General features: G+C 38.1%; 1 protein-coding gene across 17 annotated transcripts in view; it reads right to left on the bottom strand.

The window, feature by feature from the left end:
• IQSEC1 (IQ motif and Sec7 domain ArfGEF 1) overlaps positions 1-23,426 on the bottom strand; it is a 403,878-nt gene that overhangs the window by 42,252 nt on the left and 338,200 nt on the right. For all 17 annotated transcript variants that reach the window (XM_060765981.2, XM_060765975.2, XM_060765979.2 and 14 more), the window contains 3 exons: positions 20,316-20,598; positions 16,391-17,649; positions 798-959 (listed from right to left, as the gene is read on the bottom strand). In XM_060765981.2, coding sequence (XP_060621964.2) covers positions 798-959; positions 16,391-17,649; positions 20,316-20,598 — 1,704 coding nt within the window. The remainder of the gene's footprint in view (positions 1-797; positions 960-16,390; positions 17,650-20,315; positions 20,599-23,426) is intronic.

The raw sequence follows: 23,426 nt of genomic DNA, 5'->3' as shown, positions 1-23,426 counted from the left end.
AATCTTTGCATCCCAAGTAACCCCTTTAGGTATCACACAGATAACTGTATAAAGCTCAGCCAAAATTCTACTTGTACCGTAAGCAAGTATACTTTTTTTAAAACATTTGGCTGAATTCCATCAGACTCTTTTTAATAACCAGAAAGTGATAATTTTGAAAACTGTGTTAAACTCACAATACACAAGAAATCAGGATAGAAATTATAGTTAGACAAGTAACTACAATAGTAAGCAAGTATACTTCTGAATGTACTAGCAGCAAATTGTTTTTTAAAGAGAAGCAACAACTATTCAATGTTTTCATTCACTATCCTACTTATGTGTTGTTTGCTTAACTTGTTTTTTGTTTAATTTTTCAAATGAGAAAAGAGTAATATCTTCATCTAAGAGGAACTGAGCAACTACTATAGTTTGACACAGTAGTATCTTCTTTTTATATGGCAGCAGAGCCTAGCATACCACCTTATACCACTTTGTTTTAAAAAAAATGAATTTTATCTTACTTCAAGCAACAACAAAAGACTCATAATTAATTGACAATTTCCATCTGGGTAAACCTGTCACATGTATTCCAAACAAACATATTGCTGACAAGCCATGACAAACATTCTTCTAGATTAGTGTTGCCGATTTGGGTACACACCTATAAAAGTACGGTAATGAAAAGAAATCACACTTTTCTGCTTAATTCTCTGCAATTTCTTTTAGCTCAGGCACAAAACAGAGAGTGAACTTTAGCTCCTTTTGAAGCCGCAGGACTCATGTTAAGATTTTGCAATGCTTTACTTGGTACTTACTCTAATACATCTCGGTTGAACTGCTTTTGTCGATTTCCGAGGAACTCTCCAATCATCTGTCTGCTGAGCCCTTTTCTCTGTAGAAGAAAGTGGGCCACTCCAACAGGTGTATCTGGCACAAAGCCCCTCTCAATCAGGTACTGGACTCCTTTTTCAGGTTTTCTAAGGAAAAGATTACAAGTTTAAAATAAAATCCCATTTTCTCTCCCTCCTCCCAGCATGTACTGAGATTGTTTTGATTCTTGCACTGCTAAACAAAACCCTTTAGTCTCTAATGCAGATATGGGTAAATGTAAAACACAAGAGGCCATTTCCTTTTTCTGTGCCTCCCTGGCAGACCACAGCAATTTCAACATGGTTGGAATGACACAATGTCACTCCTGGCTATTATTTTGGCCATTTTTCTCTGTTTTAGAGAGCTGGGAGGGTTCAGAGGCAATTTGGGCAGTTTGTAGGCAAACATCATTCCAAGATCAATCAGATTTTTTTTAAAGTGTGGGTTAGGGTTATTTTTAAGTGGGGTTTTTTTGCAGGTTGAGTTTAGGGCATCAGCCAATGAGAATAACTCCTCCCATGTTCCCACCAGATGTTCCTTTGAAGGTGGCGGGACAGAGAGATTCTCTGCCCAGCAGATCTCAAACCATTAGTAGATTTGTAAACAATCAGTGCAATGTACAATTGCACTCATCCGTAGGGTAAAATTAAACTATCTCAAGACAGTCTAATCCCAGTTCACATTTCCTATCAGTGAGTGAACAATCAAATACTTGGTGAATTCTGTTTTACAGTGATAGGGGGACATGAGATCAAAGAATCACAACATGATGTCACTATGCACTTATGAAACTGCTATATGAACTTGAGCATCTTTATAGGTCAAAACCTGTACTTTGAATTGTGCTCCACTGAAATGCAGAAAGTGGGCTAGATTCAACAAAAAGTCTACTAAATATATTTGTTAGTCTTTAAAATACCACAAGGCTCTTTGTTTTTTGCTGCTGCAAACTAATACAGCTATGTACCTGCTTGACCCCCAGTGTCTATTCGGGACCCCATAGGTCTTGAATGGGTCAAAAACTAGGTTTTATATGGTGCCGCTTCTTCATGGGCTGCTTCTGGGTATTGTCAGTGTGGTTTAAAAAGCAGAAGACAGAAATAAAATGCATGTTCTAGTCAAATACATCCTTTCATTAGATTTACAAATGTGGGAAATTGGATAAAGCATACTTAGTTTACTATTGCAATGTTGAGATGATAATCATACCTCAGTGGAGTGTTGCTATGGTAAGACTCAATAGGCTTTGAACTGAGTTTCTGGAAGTAAGGACCTAACCTTACATAACATATATTTCCCATGATGTTATAGCACTATTTTTCCAGCTAAGACAATGTCCTGAAAAATACCTCTCGTTGCTAATGAGAAATTCATATCCTCATGTCTTTAAGGGCAAGTGGGCAAAATCTACATGAATCCACCTCTGTTAGGGCCCTTTGTGTGACCTTCAACCATACCAGAATCTTCCAATTGATCTTTTCCTGGTCCAAAAAAAGGGAATAAATTGCCTTTTTGAAATAAACCTTTTAACTAGGTAGCATTTGAAATGCAAGTAACATTTATGAGAAACTCAGTATCACAACTGCTTTTCTGAAATCCTGCAATAAAGACCTAAATTCTCACTCAAGCCCAGTTATATCTACTGAGGTTCTGAATGTAGAGCAATCCCATGGCTATATTTCCATGCAGGGCAACAAAGGCTTTCTGCAGCGATTTTTATTTACCGGTGAAGAGAAAAACTCATCTCTGGTCCCAATGGTTGGTTCTATTCTTTCTTCCAAATTACTACACACCATATTTCATGAATGAGATTACAGGGTTTATGAATTGTGCTTAACATTATGTTTAAAGTATACTTTACCAATACAAAGAGGAACATAATATTTCAAAAGTACACATTCGCAAATTCAAACATTAAATCACAAGTGAACATAAGCGGCAAATAGAAACAAGTTGTTTCAAGTAGTATTTAGATAGCCCCTTGGGTCTTGTTTATTATTAGATACCTAATACAATGGTCATTCTCCTGACTTCAATTCCCACAATTCTCACCAATGGCTATATTGATTGGACTTACTGTTCAAACACATTGGAAAAACTGTTGCTAGCCATATCAGTTTATAACCTTGAATCTCATGTTCTATATTTTAAAATCTAAGATAATCCTTAGTAACCCTGCCACTTCTGGTGGCAACACACAATGGCAGGACAAGGGAAAAAAACTTTCCTTGCAGTGCTATGCTGTTTCTGGAATGCTTTCCTTTTCGACACTCGGCTGCAGCCAACTCTGATGCAATTCTGGTGCCAAAACAAAACATGGCTTTTTATTAAAGCCTTTGAGGCCAAACTAATTTTACTTAATTCACACATGTGCTGTGAATAGCTTTATTTCAAATTGTTTTAACTGTTTTTAAAATATTCTAAGTATAATTAATACATAGATGCATATATAGCCACCTTGAGTCACCTTCGGGTTCAAGAAAGGCGGGATAGAAATATCATAAATTAAAAAAAATATTTTAGCCTTCTAAATTATTGTTATTATTGTGTTGTCGAAGGTTTTCATGGCCGGAATCACTGAGTTTTCTGGGCTATATGGCCATGTTCCAGAAGCATTCTCTCCTGACGTTTTGCCCACATCTATGGCAGGCATCCTCAGAAGAGGCCTCTAAAATCAGGACAATAAATAAAGAGGAACACTAAAAAAACAGGGGAATTCCAGACAGAAAACAATCAGGGTCAGGCAGGAATCAGCCAGTCTTTCAAGCTGCAAGGATATCCAATGCTAATCAAGGCGGTAAATTGCAACATTCACACTTGCCACCAACAGACAAGAGTTCTTTCTCCTACCCTGGACATTCCACAGATATATAAATCCCACTTGCCTAATTTCCAACAGACCTCACAACCTCTGAGGATGCCTGTCATAGACATGGGTGAAACATCAGAAGAGAATGCTTCTGGGAACATGGCCATACAGCCAGGAAAACTCACAGCAACCCAGTGATTCCTGCCATGAAAGCCTTCGACAACACATTGATAGAGTTTAATAACTAATGCTGAAGTGATGTAGAAATAGTGAGAGCATACACTGATGATTGATGTATCTGCCACCATATAATGTCATAAGGCTTGTATATAGCACAGCTGTGACTGCAATTCAGTATTTTCATTGCTTTTCTCCATTTTCAAACAGATTTCTAAAAAAGCTTTCCAGTTTTGCAGATCAAGGATGCAGCCTCTTGTGGAAACAAGTGAAATCAGTTTCCAAGAACAAGGTGACCTTCCTATTTTTAGACCAATACAGTCATGCAACCACAATGTTTCCCTCATGCAGTTATTGAAAAACAACGTTACTAAATTGTTCAGTTTGCTTAGTCTGCAGTACTATAGTAGTAAAAAATTAATGCCTGATAAGTAAAAGAAATGCACATTTTCCTCGCACAAGTGAGCACAGTGAAAAATGACATTATCTCGTCTTAAAATCAACCTGCCTGGAAGCTCTCATGTAATAAAAGAATATGCTATTAATCCACCAAGGGCAAACTGAAATAATATTTTCTTTCTTCAAAACCAACATTACTTTCCCCTTAAGGCTGCAATCCTAAGCACACTCTCTAGGGAATAAAGCTGTATCAAGGCAGAATGATTTATTTCTGAATAAACATGCTTAGGATTGCACTGCAAAAGCTATGCCTCTCAATCACAATTCATAATTCTTCCTCCTGTCTGAATGCCTTGCTTCTATAACAACAACCTGTTTGTACTAGCAATGCCCAGTTCTGGAGATGCACCATGTGACACAGCTTAAGATTCAATGCGGACTTTGATTTACTCAATTGCTCATTAATTTTCCCCACTCCACTACAAAAGCAGGTAGATTAGGCTGGTTTTGGATGAAAAAATTACATTTAGAGCTTATTTGCCAAAATGCATCATTATACTTCAGTCTTAACACTGTCAACATTGTAGATCTACCATCTGTGCATCTTTAGAAAGAATGTATAAAGCTTTATTTGAACACAGTGGATTCCATTACATTTCAGCATTCTGGGGATTGACCTGGACTTGAGGATCTTGACTCCAGCTTTACACTGTCCCTCATATAATAATCCTCACCAGTTGTTTCTTGTACCGCTAAGAAATTTGTGTATACAGGATGGCCCAAAATTCACAAACAGGGTTCAATATCTAATAACTCCTTGATGTTTCTTTTTAATTTACAACACCATAGCATCATATACAGTGTATACAGGAAATCATAGAGCTGGAAGAGACCACATGGACCATCCAGTTCAATCCCCTGCCAAGAAGCAGGAAAATTGCATTCAAAGCCAATAAAATTCCATTCCATTCCATGTAAAATCCTTTTCAAAAAAAATTCAAGAAGTTATTTAAACATCAGGCACCTCTGTAAGTTTTGACCCATTCTGTATATATGTTAATTTACAAGATAAATGAAAAATATATAAATATGTCACCTGGGGTGCAGCCTGCTTTACTATTCCTGCAGGGGTAAGGGGGATATTTTATAGAGGTTAGAGATGTGATGGTCTGGAATAAATATAGGAAAATTGGGAGGAATTTTCCCCTGTGCAAGTTACTTTTTACACTCTCAGTAAGATAGAAAAAATAGAACATTTTCTTTTATAAAGATGAATGAAATTGTAGTCATTTATTTATGGAATATGTTAGAAAGTGGCAAAACTACAATTGAGCATTCCTTGTGTAACAGAACATTCATGAGGTTTTGTTTTTAATAGTAACTCTTGGGTAACCAGACACTACATTTATCTGGCATCTACCGATCTCTATGGGTGCTGGTTAAATGAAAGTCTAGAAGAATGGACCCCCGGACAAGAGTCGGCAAAGCACCTTGCCAGGTGAGGTTGGGGTAACACAAAACAATTTGCTGACTTGGCATGTGTTACTGAGACATGAATTACAGTTAGATGAATGAAGGCAAAGTGGATGGTAGACCTGTAAGGAAAGGGAAGGTGTTATTTCTCCAGCAGAAGGGAGTTGCCAGTTTCAGCAAGAGAAGATAAGCAGATGTGAAGAGACTTTCAGTTTTGACTAGTTCTTTGCTTCTTCCTGAGTTAGTAAACTTAGTTTCTTTTGTAACTCAAAGCCTGCAGAGTCCTTATTTTGCAACTCAGTGTCTGCTTGATCTAGTATTCCTTCCGTTGGGGATCGCCAAGCTCTGACAATCTATGTCTAATATGTGTTTCATATTTTGCAGCAAAGTACCATAAAAATAGGGGTACTAGACTACCTTTTAGGCATGTAAATCCTTATAAAATTTTGGGGGTCGTCTAGTACCCCGGGTATAAAAATAAAATAATAAAAAAATTACCGGTAGAGCCTCTTGGGGTGGATGCCTTGGCCACGGGCTCCCCCCCTCCTCTTCCGCTGCCTTGGCACATGGCAGCCTCCTGGCCAGGCTCCCTGTCGCTCATCTCTTCCTGGCTTCCTCGGGCAGGTCTCGCGAGAAGCGCCTCTTCTCCTGCGAGAGACCGCTTTTCGCGAGACCTGCCCATGGAAGCCAGGAAGAGATGAGCGACAGGGAGCCTGACCAGGAGGCTGCCATGTGCCAAGGCAGCAGAGGAGGAGGAGGTGGAGGAGGAGCGCCGGAGGCCCTTCTTTCAGTCCAGGCTGGTGAGAAGCACTGGATTGGGGAGCCGTCTTAAACGGCGAATATATCCCCAACTCTGTATTTTTGTTATTAAAGTTGGGGGGTCGTCTTATAACCCCAGTCGTGTTTTACCCCGGAATATACGGTATTTAACATCATAGTTCTTTGCTGTTCATTCTGGCAAATCTTTTTTAATTGCTGGTCATCTCATTCTGGAACAGGCTGTAATTCTTATAGTGGGCAAAGACATTAAATAAATTACTAAGTGGTAATTTCATATAGGATGGCTGGTAACCTGTTATTACTCCTGTTGAATGATGAGCCAATACACAAGTAAATTCCACTGAATCAATGTGCCTAGTGAGAACTAAAACAGGAGTTAGGTTTATGTGTCTAAGCATGCATCTGTACTATTCTTGTCACACTGGTGCATTTAATTTAATATCAGGTGTTTCACTGAAGAGAATAAAAGATTCACCACAATAATTAATATGAATATATATGCAGTCAATTGTTAAAACTAGCAAGGTGAAAGCCATGGAAAGTTACTGTTGGAAGGACTATTTATTTACTAGAACTGTTCTTAACAATAAACAATAAATGGGGGGGGGGGCTGTGTAACCTCAAAGATTTAAGGATTTAACTATGAAATTATTTTCCTTGCAATGCAATATGTGATGTAGCTCCACAAGTAGGAGTCCTCAAAAAAAAAAAACCATTTGGTGGGATCCCTCAAATGCCAATGCTGCTATTTGCTGCTAGGTTACAAAGTATAAGCAAGTGAGCAACTAAGAGCTCTCAGTGTAAAATTTCCCATGGCACCTTAAGAGAGCTCAACATAGTGTAATTCAAGACCATGAAGGGAAATTCAGAATAGCATCCAGGACCAATTACTTGACAGAGACTGTCCCAAGAGCTGCCTGGAGCCCCAACTACTTCACAAAATATAGGATCTTAGCAGAATAACAGTTAAAAATAATGTAGGGTGTGTATTTATGGTGGAAAAGTAGCAAGCTGATGAGAGGTACTTCACCTTTGCCTTACCCTTATCTGCACCTCTCCTCCCAGCCTATGATGGCCCTATATAGGATTTAAGGAGAGAACATAATCCCCAATTCTAGACCTGTGATATTCAAAGTAATAATCTCTGGATTGGTAGCAGTCTATTAGCCAGTGGCTGCTGGTTCACAGTGAATTTCCAGGAAAGAAAAGTTGTAGTCAATGGGCACAAATATAATACTGAGTCCTGGCATATAATTGAGGGTGGGTCAGGGGAGCCAATCCCACACATGTGGTAGCCCAAGAAGAACTGGTCTAGAAGAGCATCAGTGAAAGAAAATCAGAATAGGGAAAGCATGCCCTCCAATCTCCTACTAAAAATGTCCTTCTTGTTCAAAGATCAGCATTATTTAATGAATAACTATCTAGAAATCCGTATTTGACCCTATTATTAGTAGAAAAGCAGAAGAAGAAGAAATGCTCAGATTAGTTTGCAATACAGGAACATTTCGTTTGTTCTGTTGATTTCTTTTATTATTTTACATTGCCTTAATGCAGCAGAAAGAAAAAGGGGGAAGAAAATGAAGATGGTTGTGCTTTCTCTGAATTGTTCAGTGAAGAATAAAACCCTGCCTCGTGCACAATTACTGCAGAAGTAAAAGCCAGTGGCAACTCTGCAAGAATGATTTCCGATAAAGAAACAAACAACAGGTGAAAAGCAGGAAATTGTACTGCCAAAGGTATTGACAGATGTACTTATTTGAAAAAATGAATATTGAATATTTACCAAAAAAGACTGGTATATAATCCCAGAAGTCTTTTTGTCGTAACAGACCGACATGTCTTACCACACTGGAAATGTCTGTTATATATGGTATTGTTGCTACAGAAGAATTTTCATTTACTGTACATACTAATGATGACAGTGACTTTGGAATGAACACAAATATTGGTTCATTAGACAAAAATATGAAAGCCACAGTTGGATGTTGTTGTTTATTCATTCAGTCACTTCCGTCTCTTCGCGACCTTATGGACCAGCCCACGCCAGAGCTCCCTATCGGCCACTGTCACCCCCAGCTCCTTCAAAGTCAAGCCAGTCACTTCAAGGATACCATCCATCCATCTTGCCCTTGGTTGGCCCCTCCTCCTTTTTCCTTTCATACAGTTGGGAAGATAATGCATTTAGTAAGGTCCAGATAAAATATAACAAATCAGCAAGCACGTTTCTGATGTCTCAAGACTTTCTTCTAGAGCCTGCAAATATATTACAACAATGCTTGGAGGTGTGTTCTAGAGTATGAAATAGATTAGGCTCTATTAAATGGATAAATGATTTCATTTTGAGCCTAAAGCTACCGGGAGAGAGAGAAAGTAATGGCTCTTCTCCTCCTCATTTCAAAACAAACAGTAAGGCTGATAGCCACAAAATATCAATCTGCCAGAAGATGTCAAGGACAATTTGTAATGATTACTTATTGAAATCAAAACAGAAAGCAAATGGTGAAGTATTGTTGCTTATAAGGACATTATGCACTGAAACTCTAGTTTATGTCTTGTGCTCAGTCTTCTGGATAACAATTTAAGAGATTTTTAAAAGAAGAGCTGCTGATACATAACAACTCTTTACCTTGATTATATAGTATTTTATAATTGGTTTTTGCTCAATGCACACATTTACTTTTGTGACATGTTTCTCCATTTATCTAGTATTATTCCCACATGCCTCAACCCTGTTTTCTAGCTTTTGCTGTGGGGTGTTTGCTACCAATAAACTACCATTCTCTAAATAGCTGAAAAGACAGCTGTCTTTGCTTTTCACTGGAGTAGTCCACCCACTCTGAATTCCAAGGAACAATAAATGAACTGGCAAATCCTGACTTGCATAATTATCATGAGAGGGTTGCTTGGCTGTGATAGCCAGCCAACACTCCCCACCCTCCAAAGGGAATTCACATCAATATTATATCCTGAACAGCACTATTAATATTGTTGCTATAGAAGAATTCTGCTTAATTCGAGTATGGCACTTTGTTATAGCAAATGATGTGCTTGGAATATTTAATACTAAATAGACTTGATTGGCTAGGAGTGATGTAATGATTTCATTTTAGTTTCTGGAGATATTTCCAGGCACCTAATCCTAGGCTCTGCAGCCTTCTGAATGCCAGATTTTCAACATTGGGGCTGGCTTATATACTCTCCGTAAATGGACCTAAGAGCACCCCTACATCCATTTGTTAACAGAGCCAGTATTTTTCCTCAAATGCTGCCTGAACTGTTTCATGCTATGATTAATCATTTCATCTACAGTATTTACACATCCCCGGTTATTTGAAAGGAAAATGTGACAAGTGGTGTTTCAACTGAATGCTGCTGTTACATCATTGGATGTTGGAAATACACTCTTTTTACTAAGTTCTTAAAAGGCTACCATTAAGTTCCTTAAAAATATTAAAACAAAGATCTCCTACATTTATTTTTCTATATAATCCTTTGTGTTTTACTGAAGACTAAAGCTGACACAACTAGAACAAGTTTGAATCAAAAGGAGCCCAAATCCTAAGACCATAAGAAGAGCTGTGTTGGACCAGACAAAGGTCTATTTAGGCCAGCATGATCTTCCTTCATTGGCAAATTCAAAGCTTACTGGAAATCCATCAGTAGGGCATGAAGGCAACAGCACTCTCTCATCTGGCGCCTCCAGCAACTGGTATTGAGAACCATACTACTTCTGATATTGGAGACAGACATTATGACTACAAGTCCCATCCTACATTAATCTGACTAATCCTCCTTTTTCTGTGTTAGGAGCAACCTGAGAAACTGCAATCCTCCTTTGAAGGTGTTGGAAGTTGGAGGATGTCTCCTACTAAAACTGAGTTTTACCACTTGTCTCTCTCGTGAATCCCCCACCACCTTTCATTAGATGATTTTGGGTTCTAGTATAACAATAGAGGGAGAAAAATGTCTCCCCACTCATTTGCTGTATATCACACAAATCCCAAATAGAGAACGTGCATTTTTCATAAAAGGTACACACCAGGTGAGCATTCTCACTGAGGTATTCCCCCATAAAAATTCCACAGCCTTTGCCTAGGTCTGTCACCACTATTTTAGTCCTCATCAGTTAAAATGTGTTTGTTAAAGGCCTTTTTGCCACAAGTTGAATCTTTTTATAGTTATTTAGCACAGAACAGCATTTGTCATGCTACAAATAAATTTAAAGTACAGCCACCTAGACAGAAGACACAATTCAACACCTGCTAAGGGAAATTAATGCTCCATTCAACATTGCAACGGATGTGAAGCAACTTATTTGTGTGCTCAAAGACACCTAAGCTTGGTCCCATCCAGGCATTGATTGCTCCCAGACCTACTTAGATATACTAGGTGGCTTTATAATAGCCTCTAAACCATGCCTTGGTTTTACAAGGTTGCAATGGTAAGCCTTAAGAGAGGCAATATTTGGTCTCTTAAGTCAGAGAGAGGGGGGACTGCACACAGATCTAGCGCTCAACTAGTTTGTAGCAGTTAACTTTGAAAAGGTGAGAAATACTGAAATTTAGTTCTGGGCTGTAATTTAAAAAGGCATTACTTCAGTCATACTCTTTAGGAAACAGCAGAGCTTTATAGTAATTGTCTGTGCAAAAGAAGGGGAAATGGGTTGTTGTAGGTTTTCCGGGCTATATGGCGATGTTCTAGAGGCATTTTCTCCTAGGAGAAAATGCCTCTAGAACATGGCCATATAGCCCGGAAAACCTACAACAACCCAGTGATTCCGGTCATGAAAGCCTTCGACAATACACAGAAGGGGAAATCATATCCCCTAATGGATTGTACTTTTATTATACTTTACAGACATACATGTAGCCCCACTTTATATAATACTGTAGAGACCTTACAATACACACCCTCCCACTATGAAATACTCCCTCCACAATAAAATATGAACTGTGAATACCAAATTGGGGGTGGCTTGCAAATATTAGTTGATGCCCTGCATGATTACATGATTGCCAGGGGACATGCACACACTCCTGCACGTTTCAATTGATAAGGTTTGCTGATTTGTCAGAGATGGTCAGTAAGGCTTGTTTGTTGCTCCCTCCACCATGGCACAATGTTTTCTTTGTCTCCTTTATTACCCTGTGGACCCATGGTGTTTACTGCTGCACACCCACTCAACAAATTACATGAAGTGACTACACAATTTTCTAACAACAAATGTTGATTTATCTTTTATAACAAACTAAGTGTAGTATTAAGTAACTTGAAGGACTCTCAGTTCAGTGCACATAATCAAGAGTAAGTCATCATAATGGGTTATATACTATATTTACTTTGAGAGGCAGGTGCAGCAGAGTGACGCTTACTCAGCTTGCCTGAGTTGGAAGAATTCCAGTGTATGTTATGATAAATCAGCTTAATGCAGGTTCTGTTTTTATGGAGTTTTACTGAAAAAATATTGAGAACTCCAGTGTTGATTATTAAAAAGCATTTCACGGTGATAAAGGTATAAACAAAGCAGTGATGCATGAATTGTCCAGTATGATTCACAATACCTAAAACACTGCATATTAACATTTCATACTTAGCTATACAATTCCTGAAGTATGCATGAATCAGTATGCGTCTAGGATTAAGGAAACCGCATAGAGTTGCCGGATCAGGCTGATATATGCGGTATAGAAGAAAAGCAAATAAATAATAAATAAATAAATTAAGGAAACCAATTAGACAGGAAAACTGAGCTGGAAGGAATGAACTGATAAAACTTATGTTGCAGACAAACAAGCTTATTATGCAATGTCCCTAGTATAGTTTTTCAAAACCTACTACATCATCAACAAAATGCACACATTTATTCTTCTTTAATAGCCATCAATGCACAAAACCTCTTTAATATGTTGAGAAGTCTTATCTCCACTACATGGGGTATTGTCTTGGGACAAAATATCCATTAACAGCCTCACACTGACAAGGCAGGGAGGTAATCTGGAATTCCCCACATGTCAGGTATATTTATCCTAGTAAGACCACAGAAAGGTATATCTGTGTCAAAACAAGACATACTACCAACAGCAAAGCAACACAGATATGACTTGACAAACACTCCCTGGTAAAATTGTGAAAACGCAAATCTGTCTGGACAAAATTTCATGTTCAAGCAAATCAAATGGTTTGATTATCGTGAACATTTGACCAATTCAAGATGTCCGGAAATGTCAGTTCTTTCCAAGCAGGAAAACTTTTGATTACTTTTAAATTTACAAATTAGTAATGCAAGAATGCATTTCTTACATTTCTGCTTCACATTAATTCAAAGCAGTGGTCTATATGGCCCAGTATTGTTGATATTAAGTGGCAGCAGCATCTTTATACAAGTTTTATGCAAGATTTTCTGACCTCATCTAGATAGGCAAGGAGTTGGGATCTTCTACTTGTATTTTCCTTACTATAAGGTGGGGACTTCAATTATTTATTGTGTAAAGGCTTGCTATAAGAAGCCTGTGGGTTGCATGCAGCTCCAATGGCCATTTATGTGACCCCCAAGGGTCAACAATATTTGCTCCAGAATGTCCCATAATGCACTTTAAGGATACTGGAAGGCATTTTTACCACATTTGGTTGATCCCTGGACTTTCAATGTTTACAAACTTGTCTTTTCTTTATGTGGGAGCAGGCACTGCTCCAAGTTCATTTAGTGGTCCTAATGTGCCCCCCCTATCCTGCCACAGGTATTCCAATTTTATATTAACATCAGACAGGTTACTTTTTTTTAAGTTACTGTTTCATCTGGGGGGAAACAGTTCTGGAGGAGCCGTCTTGTTAAATGTCAGGTATACAGTGACATCAGAGGATGCTATTTAACCCCCTTCCAAAGAAAATGAGGACCTGGGATTAAAAGAGGCAAATATCTTTAATTATTTATTGTGGAAAGGCTTGCTGTAAGAAGCTAAACAGTATGCCACTCGAAGCACTACTATCTGCACTAAAGATTGCCAAATGCAAGAAAAATTGGGGAATTTATTTTCGCAAATTGTCAGGGAGATTTGAAAGTATGAGAAATGTTTTTAACACCAATCTTAAAGATATTCTGTTCTCCTCGCAGTAACACTGTATTATAAGAATTTTACCACATTATCCCTCCTTTGTGTTTTATGAACAATATATGTATTTATGTTACTCACCATCTGATTTTATTAAGTTTAATAATTTATTATATGTTTGAAAATCTATAATTTGATTTCACTTTGCCATAGTCTAAGGAAAGCATTCTACTCTAACATCCAACTTCACAAAAGTGAAGTTTTTTATTCAAACTATGCAGAGCAGATTAAAGTAGGCCCACCCTATCTGTAGTGTTCTCCACAGATAAGAAAGAAATGTTATGTGATCCCACCACCTATTATTAAATGATAGTAACATGAAGCCTCAGCAGTCCACATTGATGTCGTCATTTAATATGCGGAGGGTGGAAATCATGGAACTGAAGCCCATGTATCCAGAAGGCCCGCTGTATTTATTTGACAGTACAATGACCACAAATACTTCACAGTGTTATAGATAACATGCCTTATCTGAAGTCAAACTTTTATGAATGTAATGAATTTGGCACTGGGCCATATCATATATAATGGCAAACAATGGCTGGCATTATATAAGTGAACCCAGTTCATATATTATATATGATATTACTGGAAAATGTTTTTAGTAAGAAGACGCTGATGATTTCTGTTTTTATTGGTTTTGCATGGTTTTTATATTATATGCTAAATGTATGGTCGAAGGCTTTCATGGCCGGAATCACTGGGTTGTTGTAGGTTTTTCCGGGCTATATGGCCATGTTCTGGAGGCATTTTTTCTCCTGACGTTTCGCCTGCATCTATGGCAAGCATCCTCAGAGGTAGTGAGGTCTTTCTAAATTGAGACAAGGAGGTAGAAGACAGCACTCTGTTCCATAACTCTAGGATGAAACCTAGTAAGGGTGCCACACCTCCTCCTCATCCCCTAAATGTTTTATGTCTTTTATGTATTTTATGTCTGTCGGGGCATTGAATTTTTGCCGACTGTAAACTGCCTTGAGTTGCCTTTGGGCTGAGAAAGGCAGTATACAAATACTGTTAAATAAATAAATAAATAAATAAAATCATGACTTGCAAGCTTCAATTTCCCCGCTGAGTTTTGATTCTAGTCAAACCATAGTTTTCCAATTTAGAATTCAGAAGGCAGCACAAAATCACAGTCTGCCAATCAGGGTCGTAGCCAGAAAAAAATTTCGGGAGGGGTTGAAATTTTCGGGGGGGGGGGGGGTTGAAATTTTCGCAGGGGGGGGGGTTGAAACCTGCCTCCTAGCTCACGCTGAAGCAAAGAGCACAGCAGGGGGCAGAGCAGCCTTCAATAGCCTGCAGCTCCGCTCTCGTCAACCACCTCCACCAAGTCTGGCCTCCTTAATGACAGCATTCAACATCCCCCCCCCCCCAAACTTGGTTGCTTCACTATTGTTCTGTCACGCGCTGGGCCTGTAAATAATTGTCTTTAGAACAGGATGTGCAACCTTTGCCCAGCGGGAAGCCAGGAGGCCTAAAGAGAAGTTCTCAGAGGTTTCCACCACAAACAGTCTTTAGATGGCTTGAGAAGTACAACAAAGTCTTTTATTAATGAACAATCAAACAGAAACTTCTCTTGTCTTCAGTAAAGTTAAGCAAATGATTCCAAGCTTTTAGGCAACTGGTGAATTCCTAATCTTGCCCACGAAGGACAGGCAACTTCTTTAAAGGAAAATCCCCGTTTTAACTTTTCCCAGGCTGACTGTAATCTAACCCTTACTGATATGGGCTCCGCTACCGGGTCGAACTGCATCTCGAACGCCGAGTGGACCTACCAGCAAGGCAGTAGATGTTCTTCAGCTGGAGTTCTTTGGTCTTTAGGGCTGTTTTCCTGGAAATTCTTTGGAGACTCTTAAGACCTTTCTGCCCCGGAAGGTCTTAAGGGTTGAAGCTTTTGTACAGGGGAAGCTTGCACACATCCTATACATAAGCTTACCTTGCTGAGATTAACTAAAAATGGCTCCCTTTCCTTCCCAATTGCCCTGAGCAAGGGGCGGGACCAAAACTTAACAATGATGGACAGGTGGCTTGCCCTATGACTGCAACCAAAGAAGCCACCTATCTGCAGAGTCCCTGAAACCTAGGACTGCAAGCAAACATTTAATACAAAGCAAATAAAGTTGGTGCTCCTGGTACAGCTGTACCAGAACAACTACATCGGCTATTGCTGCAAGTAATGACAGTGTGAATAAATTGCTAATATTTGCTTGAGATAGTGCTTGCAGTTCTGGAGGGAGTCTTAATTTTTTGCGTCTCATAGACTTAGCATGGGGATTTGGTTAACCAGTTAAAATTCATGAGTAAACCAGGTTTTGAAAAAGAAACTGAAACATTTTGGGGGGGGGGGAGTTGAACCCCTAACCCCCCCCCCCTCGCTACGGGCCTGCTGCCAATACAAAATCCACACCAGACCATTTCTTGCCTACACTGGAGGAGAAACCAAAAGGAGCTAAGTCTAGGGACAACTGCTACCGGAAGCAGACTACAGAATCACACTGGAGAACCTAGAGATTCCTAGAGAGAACCATTTTAAATAAAACTGTGAATAATGAAATCCACAAAAGCCAAAACCACAAATGTGGAGAGACAACTGCATTTCAAATACTCTGAGTTGGATTGATAAAAACTTTCCTAAGCTTGTACATGCAGCATGAGTCCTAGAAACACAGATTATTATTATTATTATTATTATTATTATTATTATTATTATTATTATTTTGGGGGGGGGGGAGGAATGGAATCTCCAAGTACATTTTACTGAAAGGAAATCTGAAAAAGGTATGGTACTCACTTATTGAAAAGGTTGAGCCCAATCCTGTAGTGACGTTTCCTAATGACGTCATTACTGAAGGCAGGTGAATCCCAGCTATTCCGTGTCTCTTTGTGGTATGTTTGCTTGCTCAATGTTTGTTCCCTTAGACTGTCTCGAGAAGAGGATTCTGAGCTGCAGTTTATTGTGTCATTGGAATTGGAAGTGCTGTTGATGCTGTCATTGTCTCCATCAGAGTAATCAGACTCAGATTTGCTTTGTCGGTTTGCTGTGCCATTAATGACTAAGTGGCTGTCAATGGGTCTTGGTCTATGTCTAGTCTCCTGGTCTTCTCGAGATATTATCTTGGTGGGGATGCCATGTGAAATGTGTTTTGGGCTACCTTGCTGACTAGTAACTCCTCGGTCATATGCATTTTGTCTCTTTAATGATCCCCTTTCTGAACGATCACTTAAATCCACTGAACTGTCACTTGGCGGTTCTATGGTTAGCAAAGGCAGGTGATCCATCCTCATTCTCTGCTCTTGGGATTCTAAGGAGGGGGTACTCCTGCAGCTTGTGTCAGTGTCCATTTTATGATCCTTGTGTGTCATAGACCAGTACTCTTGAGATGGGTTCATTGACCGAAGCCTTAGGTCAGATTCTGTACTTGATGGCCTATCTACAGACTGGGGAAGTGGTGGGGATAGTTCTTCCTCGTCAATATATAATGTAACATCACTATAAGACGCAGTCATTTCATCAAGTTTCCTATGATCCACATTATGGCTTGTTGGTTTACTCTGACCACAACTGTCCCGCTCCAGGTCACGACTCCTTACTTGATCTGGTATCTGGACCTCATCTGAGTGTAGGCTACGACAATTTAGTGCATCATCAATTGACTCTGCAAGAGATTTTACTTGTCTTGAAAATGCATCCTCGAGTTCTGTTATAGCATCAGCAAAGTCAGTGGATGCTGCTGGAGATTTCATTGTTGCTGATTCACCAAGATCACTACATTCAGATTGGACAAGGGCTCCTAATTTTGATCCATCATTTGTAAGAGAAACTTGTTTCCCCTCAAAGTAGGAACTATGGACTTTCTCAGGTCCTTCAAACGAAAACTGCATTCTCATATTGGACAGTACAATGCGTCTTGACATACGATTTTCAGACATAGAACTTCTAAGACGCTCAAAGTTTTTGTTCATCTGATACTGGCGAAATGCAGTCTGTATAGTACGAGCAGCATGTCTAGTTATGAGACGGCCTCCATATTTCCGTTCTAGCATTTCAACCTAAAATGAAGATATAAATATTTTAGAACAGTCAAGGTTCATGGCTTACTGCACATCATTGGAGCATGACACCAAGCTGATGAGTGTTTGAACTTACCATACAAAAATGTATCTGATGGTAATTTTAAGATATATATTTTTTAAAGATGGAAATGTAGTCAGCATGTAAAGATAGCATAATAATGGGAAATTGCATATATAGCTGCACATAAAATTATCTACCTAAAAAGAAGAAGGTTTTAATAAGTATCAGGAATACTTTCCATGAAAGAGAAATGTTTTTAGTGTGAAATTTATTTCCACATAAAACATGAAACAGCAATTAAATTAAACGTATGGAGGATGGCTGAAATGTTTTTTGTCAATTTAATTCAGGCAGTAAATATTTAGACAGGAATGAAATAAAAAAAATATACAATATTGTAAACCTTGTATTTTCTTCTGGAAAAATGAGGTTTACCTATGCACATGGAATTCAAACTTTTTGTAACCTGAAAAAAGTTTAAGGCTGAAATATTTTTTACAAGACAACAATTAATTAATGTTTCACAGCCCAAAATCAAAAGGCCAAGCATTTCAAAACATATTGAAATTCACGATGGATTCAATTAGGATGAGGGTCTTTTGATACATACAGAGCTAATTATAAAAGTTATTAAATCTTGCATTTCTTATGCAAACTAATGTTTCCAATTAAGCACCCTATAGATATGATCATTTTAACAAAGCAAGAAATGACATTCTGAGTGCCCTTGAAATCTTATTGAATCAATTTCTTGTCAGATTTTGCTTAAGCAGTTATGAACAATTTTGTGATGACATTCTATACTCAATTTTTCTCCCTCAGGTTTTTCTTCTGTGAAAGGGGATAAAACGCGTCTATTTAGCAGATTCCCTAAAGAGATTTAACAAGTGTTATTACCAAGCAAATTAATCTATTTTCTATTCTTTCAACCAAGAATTCAGTGTGCATTTTCAATTATGAAAATTCTTGGTTACACTGATCTAACACATTGATTTTCATCAATGCAATTTAAAAAATGATTAGTAACACTAATAAAACGAGAGCCTAAAATTAGAATAAAGTAAAATTGAAATTCACATTGATCAAATTATATTTTAGAACTTCATTCCAACAGTTAACATCGACAGTCTTCAAACTTATGACTGTCAAGCTTCTTTCAAATCCACTTTATCCAAGCATTTTTCAACTCACAGACTGATATCATTGTGTTGTAAATAAAATTCCATTAAAATTTAATTATACCTGTATTTTATAGGATGTTTTAAATAGTTTTCTTAAACTGCTCTTTACAGAAAGTTGCCAAATCAACTGTTCTCTGAAATGTTAATGTCTATGCACAATATATTGTTTTGTCATGGATGTGTGCAGCAGATGCTTCTCAGTAACAAACTTACTGCAGAAGAGAAGAATACTTGAAGTAAAACAAAGCAAAACAAAGTGGATTTGGGTGGGCGAAGACTATGAGTTTCATTCAGCTCTGGCACGAAAACATCAGAAGTGGGCGGAATGTGGCTATCCAGATGACAGTAGAATTCCCTGACCAGTACTACCATTTACCACAGCAAATGTCTCTGTAATGTTCTCACAATACAGGATAGCTTTTGAAGTGGGACACTAAAGGACACATCCTACACCATTGCTTTCTAAACTATCTGGAAGAGGTTTCTTCCCTTGTGTGCCAGAGACTGGTACCATATTTGTGCCCATTGGAAACACTCAACAGATTAACAGCTGTGACTGTCAGCCTGATACAGATTGACGCAGGTAATGTAGCACTAACCTAAATTACCTGTGACAAGATGGAAGGACACATGTGTTTCTCTTTCATACATTTGAATAAACTACAGATTGAGGCATAGGAGCTCTCCAGCAGGTGACAGGAGGACACCCACATTTACAAACATAATTTCTGTTTCATACATTAGCTCATAAGAAATGGTTCATCCTCAAATCTAATCTATAATGTTCAACATGCTTAATGGTTACCACATTGCTAACACTTATCAAAAGCAAGATAAAGAATAGCCAAGTTGCTAACATGTGAACTCAAGCAGCAGTAGCAACTCTAGAGCATGTCACCCAGAAAATGCTGTGTTTTCACATTCACAAATCCTCCATATTTTAAAAGGCACATTATTACCATGTGGAATCTTTGGTAAATTCATATGTTATTTGAACCACATGTGATAAACCACAAATATTAATAAATGCTCATTCTTTGTTAAATAATAATAATAAATGTCTCAGCATAAGTATTTGAAGTTGTTTGATCCCTGCAAGTCAATTCTGACTTGTGCCGACCAAAAAGCAAACTTATTATACAGTTTTGTTGGCGAGACTTGTTTGGGGTGGATGCCTTTGCCTTCATCCGAGAGTGTGTGATTTGCCTGAGATTATCCAGTGAATTTTCATGACCAAATAGGTATTTGAATCATGGTCTGCACAGTCTGGTGCTGAAACCACTACACCACATTAGTTCTCTGAGGGAAATAGACAGAAAATTAAATACTCCTCAAATAAGTCAAAACTGTGGGATATATCAGAATCTTATAAACAAGTTATTATTTTGGCAAACATCTGAACAACCAGCACGTTTATTTGCTCTGATAATTCTGATCTATAAAAAAGCATTTTCAAATACCTGCTTATCTTGCAAGTCAGATGAGAGTTCATAGCTCTCTGAAAGGGACCTTGATCTTTTAATAGCTTCTTCTTCCGCTTGTTTTCTCAATATGGATGTTGAGTGTTGAAGTTTCGGCCTCCGGGGTCTTTGCTGCCCAGGGGAGATAGAATACAGGCCATAAGGAGAATGGTCATAATGGTCTGGGCTTAGAGTTGAGCTGTGTGTAATAGCTCCTTGATGATAGGTAGATGGACTGTCCAATGAGGTTCCAGTTTCACTTCCAGGGGCCTCACCTTCGACACTACACAAAGAGAGAAGGAGACAAAACCATCAATTTTAATCCAGGTTCAAAATACAGTTAGTACATCCTGATTTCATTAATTCTAGGTGTCTTAGTAATCGGCAATAATTTGCTTTGGGAAGCTACATATTCGTATAAAACACAATGGATATTTCAATAAAATCTGTGTATTTTTGCTACTGCAATGCAGTGGAAAAAAAGAAGAGAAAGGGAAGGAAATGAATGGTTTAGAGATGATCAGGAATATTCAACAACAACAACAATCTTTATACCTTACCATCATATCTCTGGAGGGAATCAGGGGCTCTCTAGCTTTTTCAAACAAACTTTATGGCTCATATCACACACAATAAACAAATTCTTATTTCCAAGTTAAAAACGTATATTTCTCCATAAAATCATCACATTAAATTGTGAAATCAAAAGAAGTAAGACTATTATAATATGATACGTGGCATCCTGTCCTTCCCTTACAAGCCTGTTAATTAAACAATCTCATATTCCTGTTTTAATGCAAACATAATATAGGCTGAAATGTGAATTCTCTTGAATGTATCACAATCTCTTTACATGGAAGTGTATGAAAGAATACACTGTTTCTATCTGGCTTCAGAGGTGTATTGAATGCCAGTGTTCCCAAAAGAAAACAAAAAAATACCACTTGTCCTCTACAATTCTAAATTAAATTTTCATATTGTCAATGATCTACAATCCTTCCTGAACAATGACACTGTCTTCATAAAAACAGTATGCTCACTTTTTGATATAAAGCTACGAGTCAGCCTTCTACATTTGTGGGATTTTTTTTCCAGATTTGATTATTTATTTATTTAAACTGTGCACTCCAAGAATCTCTAGATCCTCTAGTGAGGACCTCATCACATTACTCTGTTTCTGAGACTGACTGTGGAAGATTTCCAACAGGTTCCATCACATGACATTTATCCCATCCCATCGGTAACCCATTGAAATCCGTCTGCAAAACACTGCAGAAACTGAGTATTTCTAGATGATATTCTAATAATAGTATTTGAAAAACTACAGAGTTTTCCATCACCGCAATGATACAACTTGTCATCAGGGGGCGTGTCTGGCAGGCAGAGTCTCATGACCCTGGATGTTCATGACAGAAGCAGCCACCATTTCTGTTTCAGACATCAAAGGAGAAAGATCTACAGGAATTGTTGCTTAACCCCCTCCCCTATATATTTTAATCTGCATGATTTATTCCTCAGTTGTATTTGTACTGAAGCAACAGAGTCTTGCTTTTAACTATTATGCCTCTTCAGAAGAAGTAGCAATATTAGAAGCTGGTGTTGCCTCTGCATTGCCTAGAGTTCAGCCTCATAAAACTGAAGTAGTAACCTCAGCAGCAGCATCAGTAGATGCAGCAAATGAGCCTTATCGAATGAATCAATAATCTGTTGTTTAGAAATCCAGTAAGATTAGATTCCCCAGAGCTCTGTACTAGAGATCTCCATACGTCGTGCCAAAAGGTAGCAATCAGGCTAATGCATTTATTGCGCAGATGCGAGTACATTGTCAAATCTTGCAGTTTGGGACTAGGAGGCTACGTCACTGCACATATTTAGATTTTTTTATTAAAAAAAGATCATGGGTGATGTAGGGAGTGCTTCAAATGGATTGGGAGGAGCTAGCCTTCCATGGTGTGATGGGATGAAGCATAGCATTTTCTAAATGGTTGTGATGGGGTCAGTATGCCTCCTGTCTGCATTCAGTCAGAAAAAAAATATGGGATGCATACTGATAAAAACAGATTAGTTCCTAATGTGGTGAGGTCCTGAGACTCTTCCACCAGATATTGACCATAGGCTCATGATGAAAAATCTAGATATTCTAGGGCGTCCTAGTGAGAACCTCTCTAGGAATCCCTGGCTTTAAATTACGAAGTTATGCAATGCTTGGAAAGCTTGCTACCTAATGACTGAACATGATATTGCAGGCTTTAAACATATTCAATGGTTCCCAATGTTTGGACCTCCTGGTATTTTGGACTTCAGCTCCCACCATTTTTAACAGCTGATAAGCTGGCCGGGATTTCTGCAAGTTGAAGTCCAAAACACCTGGAGGCGCAAAGGTTGGGAACCACTAAATGAATTAATGTGCCCTAAAAAAAACAAAGCAGGCAACAAACTCTAGGATTCTTTTATATGTATGCCAAGATTTAGTTGCTTTGGTTTCATAGCCTTGGAAGTTTGGTTCTAAAAGACAAAAATATAAATAAAGTCTGTACTACCACTAGTTTCTTAATTTCCATTTTTTGAAAATTAAGGATACATTTGAATGCAACAGCTATTTTAATGGCATCTCTGTGAAATTCAGAAATATATTTTATTACATTATATGTAACAGATACATGAGAAAACTTGATTTTACATATAATTTTTCTTCCCAATTCATTCTGTGTACAAATGGATTATAAAATTATAAAAGACTATTATTTATTTCATTACTGATCATGGATTATAGTCTGAAACAGCTGACATTCATTCTTCATTATGAAGTTTGTGCAAGATAAATCTTAAAAGCATTTCATTTAGCACCTGAACTGTTCTTTTCCTAGCCAGATTCTCCTCAAAAAAGCCAAACAAGCCTAAACCCAAAGAAGGCAAGTCCGAGTGAAATAACACGAGTTCATTTCTAAATAGGAAAAACTATACACATTGTAAGGTGATATCAGAAAATAACATGATCTAAACTCAGAACTGAAGTTACAAAAATGTATGTCATGCATTAAAATGAAACTTGGCTATATCTGATTGTAAAAGGGGTACATTTTAGAAGTTGATTTTTAAAGATTAGATAGC

This window comes from Anolis sagrei, chromosome 2, assembly GCF_037176765.1.
Source record: "Anolis sagrei isolate rAnoSag1 chromosome 2, rAnoSag1.mat, whole genome shotgun sequence".
Classification (NCBI taxonomy): Eukaryota; Metazoa; Chordata; class Lepidosauria; order Squamata; family Dactyloidae; genus Anolis; species Anolis sagrei.
The sequence above is the reverse complement of the archived record's forward strand: the minus strand, read 5'-3'. Positions and strand labels throughout refer to the sequence as shown.